Genomic DNA, 12,115 nt, shown 5'->3' with positions numbered 1-12,115 from the left:
ATGGATGATTTTTCTACGATAGCCTCTTGCTGGCTTTTCATGAGGAGTCCTGGGACATTTGATTCTACTCCTCACACACGTACTTATTTAACTAGAAAGGAATAAAATAATGGGCCATAAATTTAATTTTTCCAAGTGCATTCTTGTCTTTTATAGGTGTGTATGCATGTGTAAGTCTGTTGAGCATGGCACACAGTCTAACATTTATTAGAAGGGTGTTGAGAGGAGAAAAGTGAGAACCCACATGAGAAGGAAAGTAGTGGGGAAATAAACAGACATTGGAGGGATCAACTGAGGACTTCCATGACCTTTACTTGGTTAAGACTTTGTTTTATCAAGAAAAACTGGACATGTTCCACTGTAATGCATATTCAGTCTTCATAAATCCCTTGTCCGTACTGGTGGCTCCTTGCTGCGAACCACTATGTTAGTTCAAAGAGGCAAACACATTATTCCTTGCCCTGTGCCTCCTATTCTGGACACTTCCCCAGGGCTGATGGGGCCTCAACACTCAGTTACTCCTGAAGGCAAATCCAGTCCGCTCTGCCATTACCAGAAGAGGCTCCTTGGAGCTGCCCCACAGGCTGGTGCCCCAAACTGCGTAACTCAGTCCGCACTGAGGAAATACGCCTGGCACCCCTCCACGCCCGGATGGTCTGCCTCAGGGCAAGCAGGGGACACAGCCCGGAGCGCCCCCTCTCCCTTACCTCCGACATCTGCACAGAACCCAGCCTGTCTCCTTGCCTTCCACTTATTCCAAATATTCCTTTTAAACACCCGTGCTTCACAACCACCTAGGGAGGTAAAGTCAGATACGGAGTGTTCTAGAGGAAGACAGCACATGTCTCTGATGTCATGACGTGGTGGCATTCTTCTGTCACGACTGATTCAAGACTAGCGTCACCTCAGGCTCAAAGATTGCAAAATGCAACAAGATTTCCACATCCTGTCTTGTCTTGTATCACATTCTGATGGGAGGGGTGTCCAGTGACTTGCATGTAGCTGACAGACAAGGAGGTGGCTGAAACGGTCTGCACCCCTTCACCCTCGGGAAGTGGGTTCTGAGGGCGGGGGAGAAAGGGACATGATGGGACTTGGGAATGCAAATAAATATTTGATTTTAGGTAAACGTGGAAGGTCGCACAAAGTGATCCACGTAGAATGAGCTGACCACAAATGAAATCGTGTGTCTTTAATGTTGTGGTCATGATACAACTTGAAACAAGACAGCTTAGCGTTCAACTTCCAGTAAGCTGTGTCCCTTTCTCAAGGACCGCACAAAATCATCTTTGCAAATTTGAATTTCTTGTTAAAATGACTAACATGCAAACGGCATTAAGTAACGTGGGGACTTGCACCGTGACTTCTCCTCAGGTATATGATGGAAAAGACAGCTCATCACGTCCGTTGGGGTCCTTCACTAAGAGTGAGCTGATGGGACTGGTCCTGAACAGCACCTCCAACCACCTGTGGCTGGAATTCAACACCAACGGGTCCGACACCGACCAGGGCTTCCAGCTCACCTATACGAGTAAGTCGCATGTGATGTCATCATTTCAGCATTTTATTTTCTTGGGGTTCATCTATTACCTAGCTGATATGTATATTTTTTTTACTTAGCTCATGCATTTGAAATATTGATTTCTTTCCTCTGGTCTCCCTACTGTGTTTTGGATTGCTTTATAATTTTAATTTAGAGACATTGCCAGAAGTGATAGTTTGAAATTTATTTTCTTAGGCATGTTAACATTTTCACAAGAAAATGACTGTACCTGAGAAGAAAATATCATGACTTTAAAGAGCTTCAGAGCTTAAAAAAACCTGATTATAACATAGTATGCATTGACAAAGATTCACATTTGTATATAGGAAAGATTTAGAACGAATACTTGATGTAATCAATATTAATAATCTTTGAATGTCTACCCTACATCAATGCTGTGCTGTTAGATCTACAGATATACATATTAGAATCTATATATTACAGGATGTCAATTACATGTGTGTAATAGATGTAGTCACATGTACTACCTATAGATGCCATGAAATAAGACAGCCATGTACCAACCTCTTTCTTAGCACCACTCAGGTCCTAATGAGAAAACTAAATGCAGTAAGTTCAGGATTTGCTGAGATACCAGGTGTATAGAGACGGACTCAGGTCCTGGACCTCCCGGTATCAGCGCTGTCCCATAGGCCCTGATCAATACCGATGGAAGATACAGAAAATATTTTCAAAGATGAAGAAGACAAAGCAGCTATAAAATAAAGGAGGAAAAGAGTGTTCCTTCAAAAAGAGATATTTGCAATATGTTCGCTGTTACTTTCACCACTGACAGTTCCAAACAAGTAGAAGAAAACATGAGCTGTGGACGCAGTCAGTGAAATGTCCCAATAGTCCAATCCTTCCCTAATCTGATGACTCACAGTCTTTATGACACCAAATGTCATGCCAAAAACCATAAAGTTTTGGATTTTTTAAGCATGAGAGTATATTAGTGATGATCAGTTTTGACTTCTTTATTTGACAGATAAGCAGATGAAAGCCTGGAAATGATAATTATCACAGACACAAAACTAATCCAGGTGCCTCGAAGGAAGATTAATTGCCTAAAATCCCCCTGGGTGGGCAAAACTACAGAGAAAGGCCTGTAAGACTTTGAGCAAAAATAGAAATAGAGTAGCAGAGATGAGAAAACCAATTATATCATGAATATAACCCTTTACAGGACTCAGTAAACAGCAAGTATATTAAACATAATGAGTAGCAGGACATTATACAATCAATTCATGATTGTTACTAGAGTTCAACTCTTCAAAATTTCCCTCTGAAGCAAGTTGCAAAGACTTCTTCTAGAGTTGTTGGCTTGGCTTTGACGCTACTGCAGTCTCTCTCTTTCTTCCACTTTGGGTTTTCCATCAGCATGTTCATAGACTTAGTTTCTTACTACACACATCCGTCCCCACTTCCTAGCTGTTACACGTGTCTTATTAGAGTCTTAGGGGATTTTGGCTACTTGAGAAGGAGAAGAGTTAAAAAAAAAAACTCCCTGGGTAACTTTCTGGTTCATGGCACTGAAGGGCATCTCCCTGCACACCTGGCATGTTCCTCCAAGTCAGTGGCTGCTGTAGCTCAGGGGACAGTTCAGCAGCAAGGACGAGACAGCATTGGTCTGTTTGTCTCTCTCCCCTGTGCATTTCTATGTCCTCGGCCGCACCACCACTCCAAGTGCCGAGGCCCCTGAGATCAGGGGCTCCTTCCTGAGGCGGCTTCCGAGAGAGTGTATCATGCTGTGCTTCTAGGTCCCATCTCATTGCTTTCTCAACCCGAGTTTCTGCTGCCTGTTTTCTCTCCAACCATTTCCAACTGGAATAATGCTCGATGTATGAACCCTTGTTCCTACTTGCTCATGGCTGTGCAAAAGATAGCCAGCAGCAAGTGCATGCCTTTTGGGATTCCAAGTACCTGGGTCTGCGTTCAAAGACGCGGTTCCTTTACTGTTTCCGGAATTCTGACTCCTCTCCTCCTTCCCCAAGTGGCAGTTAGGACGGGCCATCACATCCTGAAAACATGTGACTGGGTTGAGATGATGTGGGCGTCACTTGTGTATGGTATCCACCTTCTCACATCAGAAAGGGTCGCTTTAATGTGCTGTTCTCAGCGTCCATTAGGTGTCACCTGGCCATTGTGACCCCATATTTCCCCAAGGTATCCCGCATAGCTCACGGACCTTTTGTTGCACTCCCCTGTTTCTCTGAGTAACTTTGAGAATGCTTGAATCTGGGGATTTATTTATTGGCACTTTGTAATCAAACAGATTTTTTTTTTTACATTGCACAAACTTTCTGAGGTTCTGAGGAGAAAAAATATTGGCAATGATAGGTATTTAGCTCTTAGGATAACCTATTTGACAGGAGCAATTATCTTTTCTGCCTGTTTTCCCTCTCCGCCTTCACCCGCCAAAACACGGCTGTTCCCTGGGTGCAGTTTCTACCCACAAGATTGACCCAGAGCCGGAGCACGCGGCCAGATGGGAGAAGACACCTGTAATATGGAATTCATGGTGCTGATGGCTATATAATCAAAATAATATTAACTTCACATTAAATTCTTAGGTTTAAACACAAAGTAATTAAGTTTAAAAAACCCCAAATTCCCACAGTGGGATCAAATACCTGAATCAAATATTCATCCCTAAAAGATAGCGTGGAAATAATGAATGGTTATAAAATGTTTTGAGCAAATTATTAAAGCTTAAGACTATGTAAAGGCACTTCCAGCCAACTTCAAAAGACTTCTGTAATTGCCTCTTGATAGTTAATTGCATTACTTAAGGAAACATTCATATTTAAATGTTTCAGATCCGTAATTAATCTGCACGCACCAGTGGATCAAAAATATCAACAGAAAATAAATATATAGCTATTAAACATCTTCAGGTTTCTGAAGTGGATACAAATGATATTTGTATATATATCCTTTAGTACCTATAGCATACTCTCACACACCTTCTAATTTTCCCATCTTGGTGATTTTGGGTGCTGATAAAGAGCCCCTTTTATTCTCCTTCACAAATTGGAAACAGTCTCCACATCCTTCAGTGGTTGCTGAGGCTTCCCCATCTGGACAGGGACAGCAGGACCCCAGTCCAGGGCTCTTGACAGAGGCCCGAACCTGTTGATGAACTTCACTTCACAGCTTTCAGAGGATCCCTGCCTCGAGGACTAACACCCGCTCCGTCTGGTGTTTATTTTGTAAAGGCAAGAAAAGCCAGGTGTCTCAGAGACAACTTGGGTAACCGTCCTGTGTGAAGCAGCCGCTGGTCTCTGAGTAGTAGGTTCAGGCCATATGCAGCTGAAATACGGGCACCTCTTTTACAAAACACCCCTTTTTAATTAGAGGTTCATTTATTTTCTTTTTTCAAAGTCTATTTACTTATTTTGCGAGGGAGAGAGAGAGAGAGAGTAGGGGAGGGGGAGAAAGAGAGGGGAAAACAGAGAATTGGAAACAGAGCACAGAGCCCAGCACAGGGCTCCATCCCAGGAACCATGAGATCATGACCAGAGCTGAGATCAAGATTTGGTTGCTTAACCGACTGAATCCCCCAGGTGCCTCTACAGATTTGGTTCCTTAACCGATCATCATCTTCCAATTCTATAATTGTGTCAGATGCAAACATAACCCATAAGCTCTTTGACATCAGGGACCATTGGTGTCCTTTTCTTTATTAACCTCCACTACTTGGACAGATGTCTGATCTGTAAGATAAAAAGATTATATTATCGTTATTCAAGCTATTCATGTTCCACGAAGCTCTAAGATTCCACAGGGCCCTCCCAGGGCAGTAAGACTTTCGCCTTATCTAACTTGAGCATTGTTTTGCTTCCTCCTGCTGATTACAAAGTTCTTCAAGTATCAGGGAAAACTGCATTGACTGTAGATTACGATGTTTTCTGAATATTTCATCAACTTCTTTTAAAGACAAATAGTCTGGGAAAAAAATCCTATATTGAATTCAGAATTCTTTCCAAAATATGTTTAATAGTTTTTAGAATTCCATGAGAATGTTCCCAGAACCACCTTACCATAGGACGTCTGGGAGGATTTGGAACTGAAACAGGCTTTCTGGACTGTATGCTCTTAGTTATTTAAGTAGAGAAAACCAAACAAATGCTCTGTGGCAACTCAACTAAAATTCTCCACCTGGGGGTTTTAGTAAAATAATTGTAGTTCAGACAGTCATCTCTGGGCTGTCTCAGTGGGTCCATTTTCCGATAAACCAACAACTATGCAGATATTGGCTATGTACTGAGTACTTAGCATTATATTGAATCAGAGTAGGCAAAGCCAGGCTTCCTGTTTATAATAAAAGGCTTATGATAGTCACATGTGGGACTTGTGAAACACCGGTTAATAGAAATGTGATCTAAATATTTATATTCGCAACCCTAGGCGTTGTTGGAGTCGGTTCATGGCCCTGACTCGCACTGACTGATAGGTTTGACCCTCAATATCTGTCGTTGTTTTGGATCCTTAATACATGCTATCTTTATATTATTTTTTCTTTTTCCCCAAATAAACTACAGTCCATTGATGATAGTATCTGATTCTTATATTTTAAGACACATGCAAACACAAGTATAATTTTCCAGAAGAATGAGATCATTGAAAGCTGGAATCACCATAGGAGCCTCCAGAATCTTCTTTCCTTACTGCTAGATAACCTTTCTCCATTCCTCAAGATTAAGTTTAAATGCTATTTCCTCCATAAAAGCTGTCTTGCTGTCCAGCTTCCTGAAGCAAAATTGTCCGCTCTTTCTTTTACGTCCCCCAAACCTCTTATGTTTTGTCACCACATCTTTTGCTTTCACGTCAGTAAAATGTGAGGTTCTGGGGAGGTGGGGCCTTACCTCGAGCAGCACCAGGTCACCTCCACAGCCAGTTAATGAGTGACAGTCACCTGAGCTGACCGGGGTTGGCACAGAGGGAGTCAGTCTTGAGGGGAGATGTGCAGAGATGGATGCGACCTTTACACTCATGACATAATGAATACGGGAGTCTGGCTGGGAGGGGGATGTGTGACGGGGAGAAAAATAAAGGCACGGTTGGCTGCAGGAACCTGATTATAGAAGATTTTAAAAACCAGACACAGGCAGCAATCAGCACGACGGAAGGGACGTCAGCAGTATTTGAGGAATGAAACCACGCCGGAGTCTGGGGGGGGAGAATGGCCGGCGGGCAGTGGCATGAACGTCAGGTCCTGGAGGACCACAGCGGCTGTGCCATCAGCCACCAGGAGAGGCTGGCTTGGCAAAGGAGAACGACCACTCGCTGACGGTTACAAACATTTAGTTGTCGTCACTCACAAGTTGCATTGATCGATTGAATGTAATAGATATCTTTAACAAAAACAACTACAAAGAAGGCATGGCTTGGAGGCTGTGAGGTGGTTGTAGTCATGGAAGAACTAATAGTTAGACCTTGAAATTGGGAGGGTTGCAGTGAGCACCCGGGATGTATCTGCCAGAGAAGTCTATGTAAGTGGATGTGAGGGTCCAGTTCCATGGGGAAAGCCAATGCTGTATCAGAGACACGTTAATTAGACTTGATTTCACTTGCTCAGACGCCTTGGTTACCAGGCAACATTCCTGTTACTACCAAGGTGTCCGTGTGGCTCCCAGTAGAAAAAGTGATCGATGTGTGTTGACATAGGGATTCTGGTACATGGACTGACTCCGTTCATTACTTTAAATTAGGAAGTTGGCATGCTGGCTTTACTGTCAAGTCACCTTAGCCTTCTGACCTCACCACTCTGTTTTGGAGACGCTGATGGAACAGCGTCCTGCAGAGTCCTCTTTTTCTGAGGCAGCCCGTTGGCATTCCTGGGGAGACTTAGGTCCCTGGTGGTTATAAGTCTCATTGTGTAGCTTCAGACTTTTAAAGTAGAGGCCACTGAGTGGGGAACCCACGTTCAAAGACCTCTCTAAAATGTTGAAGACAAGTAGCTCTGATTTGTGGCATAGATGAGGAAGACCACTGAGTACGAGAGCCGTGTCAAAGACATGGTGACCCTTGGGACATGAGCACCAGGTCCACGGAGCAGAGCTTCTAGTCCGTATGGCCCTCTGGTACCAAATATTCCTGAACAGAAAAAGAAAAAAGGCCTTACTCTGGAAGGTCAATGCCTTCCTGATCGAATCCTACAGTCCTGCGCTAGGGCAGCTTCGAGAGCGACAGGGCACACAGCCCAGAATCCATAGGCAGCTCAGCCCCTGGGCCTGTGTGACTCTCAGAAAACCGGGTTTCAGCAGGAGACAGGGAACGAGAACGTTCTGGAGGCTTCCCTTACTGTTGCCTCACCACCAGACCTCTGGAGGCTGGCACACTTCCATCTTCACAGTCCTAACATTGCTCCTGTGCCTGCCCTGAATTGTCTGTTTAAGAATCATGGGGATAAATCTCGAAGTCCCTCCACAACTGTAATCTGAAGCAAAGGGATGTGCCCGTAGCTGGCTGCCCGTTCCTATAGAACAGCTGCCCGTTCCTACACCCTACTAGACAGCAGCCCCCTGCCCTTTCTGTTTGCCGGAGTCACTGAGAGGCGGGAACGTTGGCATCGGTGACTGACTCTGAGCAAACTACAGCGTCTTCCGTGGGTGAGAAAATCAGACCTGGAGACGGGGGCTTACGTAGCTGTCACCTCGGATTAACGTACCGCTAGAATTAAAATGACACCGATGTTAAATATGCTATTATAAGTGAGAGAGCGGCCCCGGGTGCAGATAGATTCCCAAGGCCACTAATGAAATACTCAGCCTCAGCACCTTCGTGCTTCAGAACGAGTCAGAAATCCTGCAAGCACGAAGCATACGCAGACGCCCTGAGCCATCAGTTACCGAAAACAAACTGGCCGGGGAAGAATAGCAGAAGTCACAAGCTGTCACCTCAAGTCCCTGAAGTCCCTGGTGATGACGAGAGCTAATTCTCTGCAGCGTCGGAACAGAGCCTGCACAGGTCCACATGCTCGGTTCCGTCAGGAGTCACACGGCTCCTTTGCAGCTTTATTGGGTTCTTATCAACAGATGGCATTGTGTAAGGTTAGGGTGACGAACTGGTACATCATATGTATTGTGAAATGATCACCACAGGAAGGTTAACACAGCCGTCACCTCACATGGTGTGTGTGTGTGTGTGTGTGTGGTCAGATCTCCCCATGTTTTTTCCATTTCTGATAGAGATTCTTCTGACCTTACCTCCCTGACTGAATGAGATTCACATGCACAATGCTGTGTTCATCTCATAACTGATTCCATTTTTTTATAACAGTATTTTGGAAAATCTGTGTAAGTTAAATGGCCATTCTTGAGGGTTAGGTCTAGAATCTAATGTTATAAACAATAAAGGCATTCACAAAGTTCCCAAACATTGTTGGTTGTATGTGTGTAAGTGCCGCTAATTTGAAGTTACCTTGGCCTTCTTGTGAGAGGGCCAGTGTCCATCGCGTCCTGGGTCTCTGTGCTGTGGAGCGTAGTCTAGAAAATCATGTCCAAGTGATGCTTCATTCAGTGAGAACTTTGTAAACATATTTGTAATTGTGCTCACCCAAGGACAGCACGGACAGGCCCGAGAAAATAGCTTACACATAAACCCACACAGACACTCTCAGATTTGTATTTTAGTTCTGTTAAGATTAAAACTGTGGCAAGTGAGGGGTGCCTGGATGGCTCAGTCAGTGGAACATCCAACTCATGACCTTGGCTCAGATCCTGATTGCAGGGTTGTGAGTCTGAGCCCCACACGGGGCTCTGAGCTGGGCAGGAAGCCTGCTTAATTGTGACAAATCAGTTGTTTGGTGTTGCGGTCTCCCGTGTGATTCTAGAGAACAGATGTGAGATTTGCACATGTATACATTTAAAAGAATGGGCTATGCAGGGACTCCTGGGTGGTTCAGTCGGTTGAGCATCCAACTTCCACTCAAGTCATGAACTCACGGTTCGTGGGTTCGAGCCCCATGTTGGGCTCTGTGCTGACAACTCGGAGCCTGGAGCCTGCTTCAGAGTCTATGTTTCCCTCTCTCTCTGACCCTCCCCTGCTCATGCTCTGTCTCTGTCTCTCTCTCTGTCTCTCAAAACTAAACATTAAATAAAAGGTCTTTGGAGCACCAGTTTGCTCTCAGATAGCCGTTAATCCAGCAGATAAAACTTCCGGAAAGATGTAATTAGCATGGTTTGTCTTCTCACAGTTAACTGATAGGTAATCATATAACGGTGTTTCAAAGTAATAGGCAGCTATTTTGTGCCCTGATTTTCTACTGCGGTGTGACAAATTACCGTGCACGTTCGGGACCTAAAACCCTTCGTCACTTACAGGTCCTGGGGGCAGGGAGCTGGGGCCTGGCCCAGCCGGGTCCTCTCAGGGTCTCCCGAGGTCGTGATCCGGTCGGTCTCACCCAAAGCCAGGGTGCCTAGTTCAGTTCCCGGGGCTGCGGGCAGAACTCGGTTCCTTCCAGCAGCCGGACAAGGCCAGGCTCCCGGTGCCCTGGGATGCTGCTGGTCTCTCTGGGGGACTTTCATCTGAGGATCATGTGACCGAGTCAGGTGCACCCGGACCCGCTCCATTTCAGCCAGCTCAGAGTCACCTACCGGATCTGAGGCCTCCGTGGGGCTGTGGCCCTGCCTCGCCCGCGCTCCGGAAGGGGAGCCGACTCCATGGGCGTCAGTATCACACCCGGGGGTCCCGGGGGCACAGGCAGGTCTGACCCTCACAGTTTCCTCATTAGGAGTCTTGTTTGATAATTCTTTTCCAGATAATTCCATTTTCAAAACCGGTGTGTTTGTGTGTGTGCACACACTTGCAGATAGGAAGGAGACGTTGGAAAAGAGGAAACTACAATTTGATTGTCTCCATTAACTTTTAAATTTCTAGGATATGTTTGAGTTAATACTTATGGATCTATTGTAAACAATACAAGTCAAAAAGTCACTTTCTGTCTTCTCATGGATTTGGTGCTGTTGTTTTTAATATTTTTTATTTGTTATTTATTTATTTCGAGAGAGGGAGAGGCGAGAGAATGGGACGCAGGCTCTCAGTGCAGGGACTGACATGGGGCTCAGTCTCACGAACCGTGTGCTCATGTCCTGAGCTGAGAGTTGGCCGTTTAACTGACTGAGCCACCCAGGCGCCCCTGGCTTTTGGGTTTTAGGCCCCCAAGTCTCCAAAGCATGCACCTGTCCATGACTTCAGTCTGTCTTTCAGGGTCATGAGGGTTAAGGTGACCTCGTTAAAGGATTTGGGTGCAGGTGAAACCCCACAGAAGCCTGGTGGGAGTGAGCCTGGCCCCCGGAAGGGTCACACTGGGACGTGATGCTGAAGTCCCAACCACAAAACGTACTTGTTTTACAACCACTTAGAAGAGAAAACAATTAGAAAGCTCTAAACATTTAAATCTGACACCGTTCTTTCTGTTTTAAGCTAAAAATTATCTCCACATTTGTGGAGATTAGCTACTGTATTTGTCTATTCCCAGAAAAATGCGCCATTCACCTCTAACTTCATTATTTTTACGTTCGGTCTATCTTAGTTTGGGCATCACTGTTGTAACAATTCTGCCCTGAATTCTTATCAAGTGCAGCTCAGTGACTCTTAGCTGTGAAAAAAGAGAAACAAAAAGCCTGTTTCTAATAGGCTTCAAACTAATACGTTATTTAAAAATATATATTCAGTGAAAAATTAAATTCCATACTCAGTTTGGTTTGCTGTAACAAGGATAGTATTACAAGGAAGAAAATTGTAATGTCCGTGGTGTGACCAGCCCAGAACTCCATGCTTCTGTGATTGCATCATCGGAAACCTTTCCTATCAATGTGTGAAGACGTATCCATACATTTATTTTTATAAGCTTACACCTTCTGGTAAGAATTCTGAAGGTTGCATTTTTATTCTGCTTCTACAAGAAAAGAAAGCCTAGAGAAAGGTATTGTATATAATACATTCTTCAACATAGAATGACTTTCGATGAAAATATCACAGCGGAAGAAGCCGTCCGCGTAATTCTGATGCAGTAGAGAGGCAGGCTCTTGGGAGGTCCCTGGAAGGAAGGCTGTGTACTGTAAAACCAGATGGGGATGTTATCAAGACGAAAGGCATTCCCGTCGCTGGGAATGCCACACAGAAGCCAGTCCCTGGCCCCCATCAAGCAGACAATGTTTGGTTTGCATTAGAAAACTTTGTTTTTGCATGTGCACTTACAGACGAAAATCAAGATCCATGTTTAATTACTCTAAGACATCCCTAAGAAAGACCGGAGCCAAACATGGTGGCATTTCTCAGCAAGGGGCTTGGGGACGGGGCTTTGTCAGAGCACCGCACTCTGAAGCAGAAACCCCTCCCACCTCAGGCTGGCTCAAGGTGCTGCTGTCCTGACCCCGGACGTAAATCTGCATCATTTCACAGAGGGAGGAAAGGGCAAAGTATGATCCTGACCATCTAAGAAAGGAAAGTGGCGCAAGGTGATGCCTAATTGATTTGCTCAATGTCAGACACAAATGAGAGGTAGTGATGGCTGTGAAATCAGTGCCCCTGGCCTTCAAATCGGATGTTTTATCATCCTGCTTC

At 44.9% G+C, this 12,115-nt stretch overlaps 1 protein-coding gene across 1 annotated transcript in view; it reads left to right on the top strand.

The window, feature by feature from the left end:
• Positions 1-12,115, top strand: part of CSMD1 (CUB and Sushi multiple domains 1) — a 1,512,254-nt gene that overhangs the window by 1,204,965 nt on the left and 295,174 nt on the right. The window contains exon 37 of the mRNA XM_029933196.1: positions 1,375-1,531. Within this exon, the coding sequence (XP_029789056.1) occupies positions 1,375-1,531 (157 nt within the window). The remainder of the gene's footprint in view (positions 1-1,374; positions 1,532-12,115) is intronic.

The sequence above is a fragment of the Suricata suricatta genome, chromosome 1 (genome assembly GCF_006229205.1).
Source record: "Suricata suricatta isolate VVHF042 chromosome 1, meerkat_22Aug2017_6uvM2_HiC, whole genome shotgun sequence".
In the NCBI taxonomy this organism is placed as follows: Eukaryota; Metazoa; Chordata; class Mammalia; order Carnivora; family Herpestidae; genus Suricata; species Suricata suricatta.
The sequence above is the reverse complement of the archived record's forward strand: the minus strand, read 5'-3'. Positions and strand labels throughout refer to the sequence as shown.